This window comes from Enoplosus armatus, chromosome 9 (assembly GCF_043641665.1).
Source record: "Enoplosus armatus isolate fEnoArm2 chromosome 9, fEnoArm2.hap1, whole genome shotgun sequence".
Lineage (NCBI taxonomy): Eukaryota > Metazoa > Chordata > Actinopteri > Centrarchiformes > Enoplosidae > Enoplosus > Enoplosus armatus.
This window is the reverse complement of record NC_092188.1, coordinates 11,884,182-11,897,030: the sequence shown is the minus strand read 5'-3', so window position 1 is coordinate 11,897,030 and position 12,849 is coordinate 11,884,182. Positions and strand designations below refer to the sequence as shown.

General features: G+C 38.7%; 2 protein-coding genes across 2 annotated transcripts; one reads left to right on the top strand and one right to left on the bottom strand.

Moving 5' to 3' along the window:
* Positions 1-720: 720 nt before the first annotated feature.
* Positions 721-5,291, bottom strand: slc25a40 (solute carrier family 25 member 40). The gene is made up of 10 exons (XM_070911969.1): positions 5,141-5,291; positions 4,815-4,922; positions 4,429-4,488; positions 4,233-4,339; positions 4,032-4,099; positions 3,559-3,683; positions 2,713-2,996; positions 2,492-2,573; positions 1,546-1,626; positions 721-1,455 (listed from the first exon to the last, which is right to left on the bottom strand). The coding sequence occupies exons 2-10, from the start codon at positions 4,912-4,914 to the stop codon at positions 1,322-1,324; spliced, it is 1,041 nt and encodes a 346-aa protein (XP_070768070.1). The 5' UTR covers positions 4,915-4,922; positions 5,141-5,291; the 3' UTR covers positions 721-1,321.
* A 991-nt stretch (positions 5,292-6,282) lies between these two features.
* dbf4 (DBF4-CDC7 kinase regulatory subunit) lies at positions 6,283-11,473 on the top strand. The gene is given in 12 exon segments (XM_070911840.1): positions 6,283-6,337; positions 7,127-7,296; positions 7,930-8,133; positions 8,266-8,316; positions 8,405-8,474; positions 8,590-8,666; positions 8,793-8,838; positions 9,000-9,045; positions 9,143-9,268; positions 9,759-9,873; positions 10,436-10,551; positions 10,657-11,473. Coding segments are annotated over 12 exon segments (1,884 nt in total). The 5' UTR covers positions 6,283-6,291.
* The last annotated feature ends 1,376 nt before the right edge of the window (positions 11,474-12,849 follow it).

The following is a 12,849-nucleotide window of genomic DNA, read 5'->3' as shown; positions in this document are numbered from 1 at the left end:
CTTGGTCAGTGTTTAGTCTCTTGTCACTATGAATCATTTCCTGCAGTTGAAAGGGTCCTTTATTATCTTCTCTGCTGTTATTGCTGCCATTGAATTTTTAAAATTGTTTTTTGATCTAGCAATTTCTTTGATCTATGATGGTGACTGTGCCTCCTCTTCTGTAGGGGTATGTCATCAAATGTTTACATAATGTAATGTCACATTTTGTTCTGAGGTGTAAATGTTCTTTTTAATCATTTTATGTAGTCAGTGTTGTGCATAATGCTGAATCACATGGTTTTGTTCTCAGGTAGTGATCACTATAATTAATATTCAGTTCTGGGTTTACCTTTTAAAGTTCAGCTTTATCAGACACAGACCATCGTTATTAATCCCTTTAATATTCAAATGCAGTATTTTAATGGCTAGTTAACACAACTGGATCATTCCTAAAACTCTGAATAATGTGTTAGGACTAAAGAATTTCTTGCAACAGATATTTTGAGAACGAGAAATAAGTGTATTTGCAGAATATCAGTATAATGCAATGACTGTGTACCTCAACACTGAACTTTGCCTTTAGCTTGATCCAGCAGTCATTTGCACAGACATATAGCAGATGTTTTATTGGGTTTGTTTGCCTTTTTATCATTTTGAATAAACTCCACTTACTCAAAACAGTGAAAAGATAGTGACATTTGAGTTTCTATAGCTTGTCAACGAATGAACACAATTTCCAAAGACAATCAGGTATGTATATTGAACATTTGAGACGTCACATTTTAATAGAGTTTACATGTGTCACAGTCCTGTTGTGCAGTCTCTTGTCAAACTGAAAAAAACACTCCTAGCTTTACACTCACACTGTAGTGGCACAATATTGGCTTTTGTGTGTGTGTGTTTGTCTCTCTGTCACACACACATATTCACAGGCTACAGGGGATGGAGTGGAAGTGCAAAAAACATGGAGATCCTCTCTGGGTGTCAGGAGACGGCCACATGTACAATCTCTACATATTATTAACAAAACTGTGGCTGCCATCTGCTGGCTGTTAAATGCTTCAAAAAGCATTTGCAAACTGGTGAGGCGAAACATTATTTATTTAAAGTTGTGCGCACATGATATATAGCGGCTAAAATAAAACTATAGAATATTAAATCATAAATATTAATAAAAGCTTTTAATATAAATTTTGATCATCTATAATATCTTGTAATACAGAAATGGGTCAAGCAATTAATTGGGGTTTTTTCGCTCCCATTTCTGCTTTTAATTTGGCAACGTGAGCCTTTTCCTTCATGGTGTAGTCATTATGGTTTGGAGAGGAATGACTGGAAACTATCAGGTGCTGCTGGTCTGCAGCGACCCGAGTATCCTCTCCTGGTTGTGTTTGCGGAAAAAGGCCTTCCCAAACTCATAAGTACTGATCATGATGGCACACGCCGGGGCCACTTTGATCAGCCTGGGGAGGAAACCTGGCAGAGAGGCAGCAGATAAGAGGCTTCATCACCATTCAGTTAGACATATAACTGTAATGATTCACAGAATTTCACAAAAGTATCTACCTGCAAACAGTCCAACAAAGCCGTCCTGGGCCACGATCCTGCTCATCACACTGAAGGTGGAGGAGGAGAGCTGACATGACACTGAGAAGACAAAGACAACAGTCAACATGACACGACCCATGAACTCTAACAAAAAACTGACCACTAGAGATATAGTTTCAGTAATCTGACGTACCCTCCATAGGCCTGTCAGATGACTCCAAGTAGCCCTTCATCAACACCACCCGTCATTTCCAAATGTGTTCATTTGAACTGGTTTTAACCTATTTAACACCTTAACATTCAATTTGCCTTTATGTTTCCCCTTAAGTAGCTGTAATGTAGGAAAAAGCATCTTATTCCACACTGTGGAACAGTATAACATATATTCTAAATCAACTAAAAAATCAACTTCCAGTGAAATATTTTAGCCCAAGACTCAAAACTCAACCTGACATATTTAGTATCTTTGGAGACTTTGGGATCTCTTATATCGTCTACTGAAAGAGAAAACTGTCTTGGATTAAAGTTTGGCTGCACAGCACCAGTTTGTAAAGACTGGCAAACAACATGCGCTGCTTGTTGAGGGGTTTCAACACTTTTAATTATATAAAAGTAAAATACTACTACATCACTAAGACATAGTGATGTTTCAACCATTTGTCCATTACTTCAAGCTATTCATTTCAAAGTCTCTGCTTGGCGACTATTTTTTACGAGTTTTCAATCGCAGCACATAATGTTTAATCTGACTGAGGTTGGTGGATCAAAGGCAGCCATCTCATCATAGGTGGTAGTTTATGGTTATATTCTGTGCTCAGTTATATTAATCATTAATTTCTATTGTCAATATCACCTAGGGTAAAGGTACCCCTGGTTGGGAATCCACTGATGTGCAACATTTGCAATCTTCAAGGATTTACTAATCACAATATCAAAAAAAAAAGGTTATAATGGTTATAATTACAATTCTTTGCTTGTAGCTCTCCCAGCTCCACCTGCCTTCTCGTTTTGACAACATCAAAAGGTAAAGTTACAATGGACGCAATCTGAAAGAAATGGAAACGTATAAATTACTAGATTCATTATTAGATTACGCTTTACTTATGAATTGTGATATTTCCTGTCAAGTTAATCAATATTCTCATCTACAGGTTGAAAAACTGAACGCTGTGCAGATGCACTTACAGAGCCAGACACCGCTCCAGATATGAAGGTAATGGTGATCGTGTGTTCTCTGGTGTTGTAACGTTCACACAGCCAGCTCTTGCTCTTCTCATAGTTGTACCAGTACATGGCTGAGAACGGCACATCTCGGAAGAGTGTGGGCCCCAAACCCCGCCACAGAGACAGCCATCCTTCTGTCTGCACTGCCGAGCGGATGCAGTCAGTCAGCTCCCTGTACGACTGTTTCTGAGACTGCAGCTTCGTACGGATCAGCTCCAGAGGGCTGATCACTGTCGCTGACCCCACTGACACACAGCGGAGAGAAAACAGAGAAGAAGAAGCTCAAAACACAAATGCATCTTCTCTTGCTGCTTGACAGAACTATCAAAACACAGCAGATAACAATGACGCTGAGAGTTAAAAAAGGTTAATTGTCACAGTTTGGTGGAGCATTTTAATTGAAAAGAGTAGAGTATCTCTTTTTGAATTATCAAGCTAATTGTAGTCATCCTCACCAACTTTTTTGAATCTCTTTTTAATAACTGCTCATGCTTATTAAAAACAGAGTTAGACCAAGCCAGGGTCACGATGTGACAACGTGTTCAAAATGAAATCTTGTGTAGGTTGAAATTACAGATACTCAGGGCTGAAGGGCAAAAAGTATGGGTGGTTGCCCTTGAAAATGAATTCAATGCAATAAGTTAGCCACGCTGAAAAGAACTCATACTCTAATGACTCAAAAGAGGCTGTTTTTGTATAAATAAATAAACATGTTCCATTATGTAAACAATAATTGAATGCAAACGATCGACAGTAACTGATGTTAAAGCTTGTAACACGATCCACGGAGGCCCTGTGTCAGCTGACCTCTGGCGATAGCTCCTGCCAGTAGAGGAGCCTCCTGAGCGTAATCTCCCATCCTGACCCTCAGTGCTGCACACAGCTGGTCGTAGCACGTGAAGTAGATCACTGTAGCTGGGACTGCCATCACACTGGAGATAGCACACACGGAACATATCCACAAATCAAAATTATTCCAAGCAGCCAAGCACAAAAACAACACCAATACATCAATGAATGTGATTTATTAAAGAAAATTCCATTCTGATTAAACTAAACATGCATCGATCTTTGGTAATCAGCCTGCAGGAAAACCTTAGGTGGTTTGCCACTAATTGGTACAACTTCACACGGAAGCACTCTTAATGAGTGCATCAGTGACAGGCTAAACGAGTGTCGACCAACCACATTTGCTCAATAACTCAGCAGCTTTAAGAGGAGAGGAGGCAGACTGAAGTGCAAAGAGGGAATAAACGAGACACAGAAGACTTCACACTCACAGGGTTGGAGGCAGACCGCTCCATAATGCCTTTATTCCTTCACGGTGTACAATCTTCATAAAGGCATCCTGCAGAGATGCAGAGTGGACAGCCAGTGTGGGTGTTTTCTCTCAGTGTGACTGTGCAGCTCTACTTTACACACACACAAACACTTTTATATTTTATTTTGGTAAACAGTGAATGGGTATATGACATTTTTACCAGTGTGCCATTGAAGTGACCAGTGGCTTTGTACCAGGCCTTGGAGTTGCCGTTTTCACACACACATATGTGGTCCATAAGTCCATTGCAGTAGACAAAGCACTTTCCTGAAAGATATTAAAAAAACATAAGCGGTCATCTAACATTTACTGTATTAATAAACGTAATACTAGACCAACAGAGTTCATATTCATACCTTTGGGGAAGGGATTTTTCTGTGCTTGCAGTCTGATCTTCACAACATCCAAAGGTGTGACTGAAAAAAGCAAAGACTTACCATGAGCCTCTATGTATGACAATACATAGATACAAAATGATCCTTCATTCCACCAGCACACTATGAACATTTTCATAAATCTGAAATTTGATCCAGATTAGTCAGTGAACATCAAGCCACTTTTTGTTTAGTGAAAAAACTTCCACATTCACATGATTATTTTCACCACATCCATGTTGTGATTGTTTATCTTCAGGCTTACATAAGCTAAAACAGTAATGTTGCATTCAATGAGTTAAACAAGTAAAAACACCAGGCTAGTTCTTTAAAAGGAAAATGACAGGTGATTCGTCTGGATGTCTCACCAAGCAATGATGTGAGGATGGCTCCGGAGCAGGACGCCACCATCTGTTGGAGTGGAGTAATGCCATTACTGGCTGAAGGAGCAGGACCTTGACCACTCATACTGTAATCTTAAAACACAAAGATACAGTTCGACATTAGACGTATTTTAAACTGTACGTTAGTTATGGTGGAATACGTCGTATACAAGAACTCGCTATACTAAATGAGCGGCCACAGAGACGTTGGTTATTAACGTACACTATAATTCCAGGTGCAGTGATTTTACATGATGGAGAACGCTCTCAGGCTAACCCGAGTTAGCTAATTAGTTTCGCTAACTTCCTACCTGCTAGAGCACCTCAGCATAAGCAAAGTCTTCTGTGAACACACACATCCCTTATAGTTTCCCGACAGTATGAGTTACAGGCTGTAAAACGAAAGCGTTGCTTACACACGTGTGTATGTTGTAACCCTAACTAGCTGGTCAGTTTACACAGCAAAAATGACATGATGACATATGTAACGCAATTTGAATTTCAGCAGAGCACATTCTCGGTCTTTTCAGAATTTTACGTTACATTGAATGCAATAAAGGATATACAAACACGTACACATATAGCATATGAATTACTTTTGTAAATGAAACAATTTCTCGATACACATTTTTAATGCATCTATTTATTTTATTTATTTCTTTAAGAGCAATGTGGAAACATCACATTCAAACACAGGGGAAGCGTTTACTTATTTCTGGTGTTGCCAGGTTTGATTAAATTCCGTAAAACTCCACCACTTATCATTTTTTCGAAGGTATGGAAAGGGCGACAGTAACGTTTATCAAAGACTGACGTTTCTGGTCAAGAAAAAAAATCGGAACTTGATGTAATTACAAAACTGCTGGTTGGGAACTTAGTGTTTTTAAATGTGACAGTTGTTACGTGACCGGAAAGTGTCAAACATGGCAACGTACGCGTCGCCCACCATTGGATTTAAAGCGGGAAAGGGACGTTTCGTTTAGCGAAGTAGTGACCTTAAAAGTTTACTACAGCTGTCTAAACAATAGCAAAACCGCCTGCCAATGGATAGTCTGTGGTAACACACGTACAAACACAGCTCTTGTGCCGTTTATTAACGTTAGCTTACGAAATAATGAAACGTACAGTTGAGCAAAGCAGCTAACCGACAAAGCTGCCTGTCCGCCGGCGAAAGGAAACACTAAGTTGACGTTAACTTAACTACACGGTAAGACTGCCTTTAAAAGTTACGGTCGGTTAAATTTGAATAACGGGGGAACAATAAGCCCCCCACTTCAGCTAGCGTTACATTGCTCGTACATTATTATTCAGATCCCTTTTTTGGTTTACTATTTGTCTTCTTTGTAAATAACCCTTTCTTTGTTTACGCTACTCACAGGGGGCAGACAAGGACTTCCTGGGGCATGTTGACTCAAGACAGGAGGGCAAGAAAAACATTTATTTCTCAGTGAAAGAGAATAAAATGAAGCCAAAACGCATCCAGAGACATACTGGACCCAATTGGCAAGGTATTGTTCTTTTTTTTTCTTTTTTTTTTACCACCGTGTTATACTAGTATTTTTATTACCAAAGCCTGTCGTGTTTTGTAGTTGAATTTAAAAGCGATGTACGCTTATTATACTCTCACTGGCTATGATTTTTTCCCCCGATTTATTTATAAATATGCTCCACAAAACTTACAAAACAGTGTAACTTCTATTCAAGATATTTGAGTCCCAACTGTCTTCACCGAAAGACTCTCTTTAATTGAAGTCACGCACAGTCAATTCAACTGTAAAAGTAATTTATATAGGCCAAAATCTATATTAATGACACATTTGTCTCAGGGGGCTTTTTTATTTTATTTTTATTTTTAATTTATAAATCTGCACAACAGATGCAACCCTCTATCCTCAAACCCTGGATTTGGATAAGGAAAAACGTGACATCAAGGAAAGAAGAGAGAAACTTGTGAATAGTGACTTCCAGAAGAGCCAGACATGCAATACATGTCATGTACACAAGAGACACAAATAGCAGAAGTAGAGTTACAATACTGAGAAACAGGATGGCAAAATGAGTACACAACATAGTGTTCGATGTAATCAGTTAGAGTGATTAAAAATCAGCTGCTCTTTGTATTGTATTGCTGTAACCATTGAAATTTGATATTTTACTGGATAAATGACTACTCAATTAAGTGATGGCCCACAAATGTAACCATTCATATGATTGATCAGTGACTACTTATTCAAGCACAGCTGAGATTACCATTGGGCTCCATCTCTCATCATGTGACTTTCCTGATTGCCCTTTAGGGAAAGGCGTTGGTGCTGGTGACAAGGCAACACTGAGCCAAGCTAAGCCAACATCGCGTGTGTCCTCTCCTGCTCAAGTCAAACCTTTTGCTGGGAAAGTGTTTTACCTGGATCTGCCATCAAACAGAATAGCAGAGACATTGGAGAGTGACATCAAAGAACTGGGAGGGGTGAGACAAAAATAATTTTTCCTTATGTTGTTTTTTTGGCTGTCATTGAAATCAAATGTAATTTCTCCTGTGTCAGCTTGACATATGCCTGAGTTGTTCACACATAATGTTGTATTTTCTGCTCACAATACCATCCCTCTCAGCCCTGCAGACTTCATCAGGCTTCACCGCTACTCTGCTTTCTCCTCTGCATTTGCTGTTGACCGACTCTTTTGTTTGGTAGCGTTATATTATTACAGACAGACATAATGTAGCCTTTGAACTATGATGATTCTACGTCTTCATTATCATACTATTTATGATGATTGCAACAACACTAGGTCTGAGTCTTGTTTGAAATCACTCAATATTAGTGGCAATACGATACCTGAGTTTTGGTTTTTGATATTTGTGAAAATTTGATTCCCTGCCCCCATTTAGGAAAACAAGCCAAACTTTTCAAATGTTTAATGTTTGCTAAATATAGGCAGCAGTACAGTACAAATCTGACTTATGACACATTTCGGTTGACTACATTCCCTGTAGGACACTCTGAACATACTCTCTGTGTTGCAGTTATTATTCTGAGAGAGGTCTTAAAGCGTTCCCAAAAACCTTATCCTGTTTTTCTTTTTCTTTTTTTTTGTCGCTCAGACTGTTGAGAAGTTCTTCAGTAAGGAAATTAAGTATTTGGTATCCAACAAGAGGGAGGCTAAATATGTGCAGTGCCTCAGGCAGGACTCTCCTGTCCCCAGCCCGGACTCCGGACAGAGTTCACCTCAACCTCGCTCAAAGCCGACCAGGCCGAGCAGCCATGGGGACAACATCAAAAGCAGGTCTCAAGGCCAAACGGACACAGTGAGTTCACTTTCACTGTACATAGTATAGATATAATGTTTCTAGGTCTATCTCACTTTTTCCATTCCCTTACAGATAATTTCTACTAGTTATTAATGTCATAGATTTTCATTTTCTGTTATTGTTTTGCAGTTTGTTACAAGTCGGGGGAAGTCTTTGGTGGAGAGAGTGGTGAAAGAGCAGGTTTTTTAAGTCAACACTAATGAGTCTAGTAAGGAACTGTTATTACCTCCTTTTGTTTTCTGTGCTAATACACACTGTTTGTTTTTAGGAGAGAGTACAAATCAACAAGATCCTGTCAAATGCTCTGGAATGGGGTGTGAAAATCCTCTACATAGATGGTATGTTGTTGAGGTTATATCGGTTTTTGTTACATTAAGTCAACCGTTATGAACATCATTTGAATGTATAATGTAAACAATGACTTACTGTAGTTTTCTTTTATGGTACTTGCAGATATTATAGCATATGTTCAGAAGAAAAAAAAGATGATCGGCAGCCACTGTCCTGCTGCCACTGCTGTCAAAACAAGTGTACGTTTACAGGTTCAAATTCTTAAGTGCATTCTTTGTAAGAATTGAATCATTTTGGGGTTATTATCTTGAAAATGATTGGTTTAACATTGTTAAATAAAGTGCCTTTTCTGTCATTCTTTATAGGTCAAAGCTGAGTCAGCAGCAAAGCAAGGCTTTCAGAAATGCAAAGGTAAATGTCTTAATGTCTTATGGAGGACTCAACACTTCTGAGTTTTCTGAGCTTATGTAGTTATTGCACAGTCACTCTAATTTTTTCCATCCGTCCATTGTTTTTGATGCTTTGTAAATACATGCTGAAATTTAAATTGACTTCAATGATGTTTGTTCCAGGGGGCCGAATCAGTAAACCGTTCATCAAGGTTGAGGATTCAAGCAGGTAAGAGACCGTAGGTTAAAAGAAGCTGATATCCACCTACTGTCTTTGAGTTGTTTACCTGTATTGACTACAAAATGTTTCTTTTTCCCTTCCTCAGACACTACCGTCCGATCTCCCTCACTATGCCAAACGTGCCTGAGTTTAACCTGAAGACGGTTCCTCCCTGTAGTCCCTTCTGTGTCGAGGACAAGGATCCTCCTGGGAACAAACAGCGAGGACACAGGTATGGTGTTACCTCTCTGCTTTGCTTTTAGCTAACTTGACATGTGGGCAGCACGGTATATATCACGCTTTCACAGGGACAACATTTAAAAAAAACAAAAACAAAACTTTTCTTCTAGCTCAGAAGTATCAGTTAACATATTTTAACCACTGGACCTACCATAAAACCACCTATATTTACCCTCAAAGGTAGTTTAACTAACTTTTTAATTTTGCAACATTTTGCCACACTGTTTAAAATTAATGTATTCTTCACAAATTACTGCACTGTGTTTGTATTTTGTATACACATTTATCTGTAATTCAGTCGTTTAGCATCTTTTGAAACTTTGGGATCTTGAGTAGAATTTAAAAGTTCTGTGGGTTTGAAAAGTGCCTTTCAATTTGTGTTGGTACTTCTGGAGCCACCCATCAAGACTGAATGAAAAATTATCAAAATGCAGAAATCCAAACTGTTCTCATCTTAGTTTTGTTTTGTTTGTGCAACCTCTGTGGGCCCCTCTGGGAACCAGTGAAGAGAGAGCACACGGCCGAAAGAAGAACAGAGACAAGAAACGAGGCGGCTACTGCGAGTGCTGTATGATCAAATATGAGAACGTCTCAACGGTAAGTTATCGCATTTGTATTTACACAATAAAACTCTGAAACATTCTTAAACCATTTTATTTATTTGAATTAACCACAGTTTTCATTTGGGTCACAGTGTAATTAAATGTATCAAGATTAAAACAATGGTCACTCTGAACTAACAATAGGTGTTGCACTGTGATACTTTGTTGTTTTGTTTTACCCTCATGTGTATTCACAAGTCTGAAAACATTTTCATCAAAGCGTACATGTGTTTGACATTATTTTGCTGTTATTTGGTAATGTGTTATGAAATAATAGCTTTTAACTACTGATGCTAGTTAGTCAGTAGTTCACCTTGATCAGAGTGACATGTAAAGTGCAAATTCTAAAATTTCAGATGATCTGTAGTCGTGTACAGTGACATTATCAGTAATTTCCCCTCATTTACTCGGAACAGTTTATTAGGTGGCATAAGCAACACGTTTTATATTTTGTATTTAGTTGCTTTTGTAATTGAGGAATTTGTGTGGTCAGTGGCCTCTACTGGACAGCTGTAATTATCAATTATTTAACTGGGTGATATTTTTTTTTGGTTCAGCATCTGCAGAGTGAACGTCACAAGGCTTTCTCCAAGAGTGATGAATACTTGGTGGTGGATAAACTGGTTTCAACCCTGCACTGCAACTTCATCCACATCAAAACTCAAGTTAAAAGGTAATTAGTCTCCATTCCTTGACATATTCACAAAACAACTCAATACATGAAAATGTAATCTACTCTACCCTCTACTCATCTCATTTTTTCTTTGATTCCTATTAGACCAAAGTGCAGTGTTTCCTCTGTTCTGATTGCGCCTCGACCATGTGGGAAAACTGAGCTAAGGCACAAGGGAGATCTCGATACCACAGAGATTATTAAAGAAGAGCAGCACCGAACTGTCAATGGGCATGAAGGATCTTATTCAGGACACACTTTAAAAATCGGATCAGTTCCTGGTTCTGATCCTCTGATTCACAGAGAGGGGGGCAGGAGGAGCTATTACACTCACTCAGACAGATCCAAGCACAAATCTCTTGCACGTAAACGGCTGTGCAGACAGAATTCCTTGACTTCTTGCCCTCAAAGAGCTGGACAGGATCAAATTCCTCAGCCTAAGATGGAAACAGCTCCCTCTAGAGGTGCATATGTTGTTGCCTCTATTCCCTCCAGAGTTACCCAGGTCGACCTGGACCAAATAATAGCTCAAGACAATAACAGCTCGACCTCTCACTTCCAAATTTTGAACGTACCGAAGGAAGCTTCTTCAAAAGTAACAAATCAACCAGAGGAGTCTGATAGGAAACAGGATGCCTCTGTTCAGGATGGAAACATATTGCCCAACAACATTACTGGAAACAACCTTTCAGAAAAGGAAGAAGTAATCCTTCCCACACAAAACTTCTCGCCGGTCCGGAAAATACAGAGGAGGATCAGAGTTTATAAACGCAAAAGACGGAAAGTGGACACACACATTGAACATGTAAAACCAAGCGGCATTTCTGACAACCCCACACTGAAACTTTGGGAGCTGTTTCAGTCAAGTGATGACATGGATGTGGAATTTCTGGGGTTTGAGGACTAGGAAGGGATATACTGACCTATTGTCTTTTCCAATACTACAGCCACAACACATTCTGGGCCATGGACTTTCTTGTCTTCAGAAACATCAGTTTAAAGACAGCTGAGGATCTACAGTGGCTTATTTTCTTCATCCTGTTATTTTGTTTTTATATCAGATGAAAGGCAGCTGCTGAAGTGCTGTAGCATTTTGTTAATATAAAACTTGAAAGAGGTAAACCAGCGTATGATGAGATTTATAATTCTCTTTACTGTGGCTTTAAAATAACAATTTTCCACATTTTCTTGTGCTGCAAAAATTTGTAGAAAATACATCTATTTGGTATTTAGATTCTAAACTCAACCCAAGTCAAAATGGACTGGAAATAGAAGAAATGTATACAAAACTATAATATTCCCATGACAGTAAAATGTGTCTTAAATGTACAAAATGTAGTGACATCTTGATATTGAGTTGCAGCCCTTTTAGTACAATCCACATGTCTGAAGGCTTAAATATATCTCCATAACTCATCTTGTCTATATCTAAACCTCCTTTGTGATGGGTATAAATTTAGTAAGGGAAATCAATAATAGCTAATTGCTTTTACCCGGATTCAACTGCTGTAATTTATATCAGAAATGGGAACAAATGCACAGCAAGTTCAGCTTCTAAACTTTAACTCAATATATGCATACTAGTTTTATGTGGAAACATTTCTTGGAGACACCATGAACTGGAATAAAATGTCCCCCAAAGATGATGCTGCTCAGCAGAAGAAAACACCCAACACTTTAAAGTCCCATCACAAAGTATTGAAGGGACCTTATTTAAGACGGAACAGTTTAATTTGTGTGGATCTCAAACCAGACATTACCAAACAGATGTATTTTTAAACAATTTCATAAGGTTGATACCTTTTTTTTTATTGCCACTTGAAAATCTATGAAATATTACTGTGTGGATGAATGTTTACAGAAGTGTTTATTTCCATAGTTTACTGTCTCTGTACGCAGTCTTTTCCACTGAATACTGACTGTTCACTTGAAGGGGAAAAAGGCAGCTTTAGTCATAATATTTTACACAGTAATCTGGAGAAAGATGACTTGAATCTTCCCAGACATGCTGAACTGATTGTATATGTGTATAAAATACATATAGTGGTTGCAAATGTACTTTAATGTGAATGACCTGCAGGTTGGATGTGTGGTACTTGACATTATATATAACATTTTAGGATTCTCCCTAAGTGCACTTTTAATGACCTGCCTTCATGTGCTTTCCCACCCCGATGCATTAGCTCAGCTTCTTCCTTTTCCCTGCGTTTAGTGCATTAGCATAGTGCCCTTGTTCACCCTCACTGCTCTCAAATGGATGCACTGGGTCAAATGGGAGTCTCTGTGCCACTGGCATTA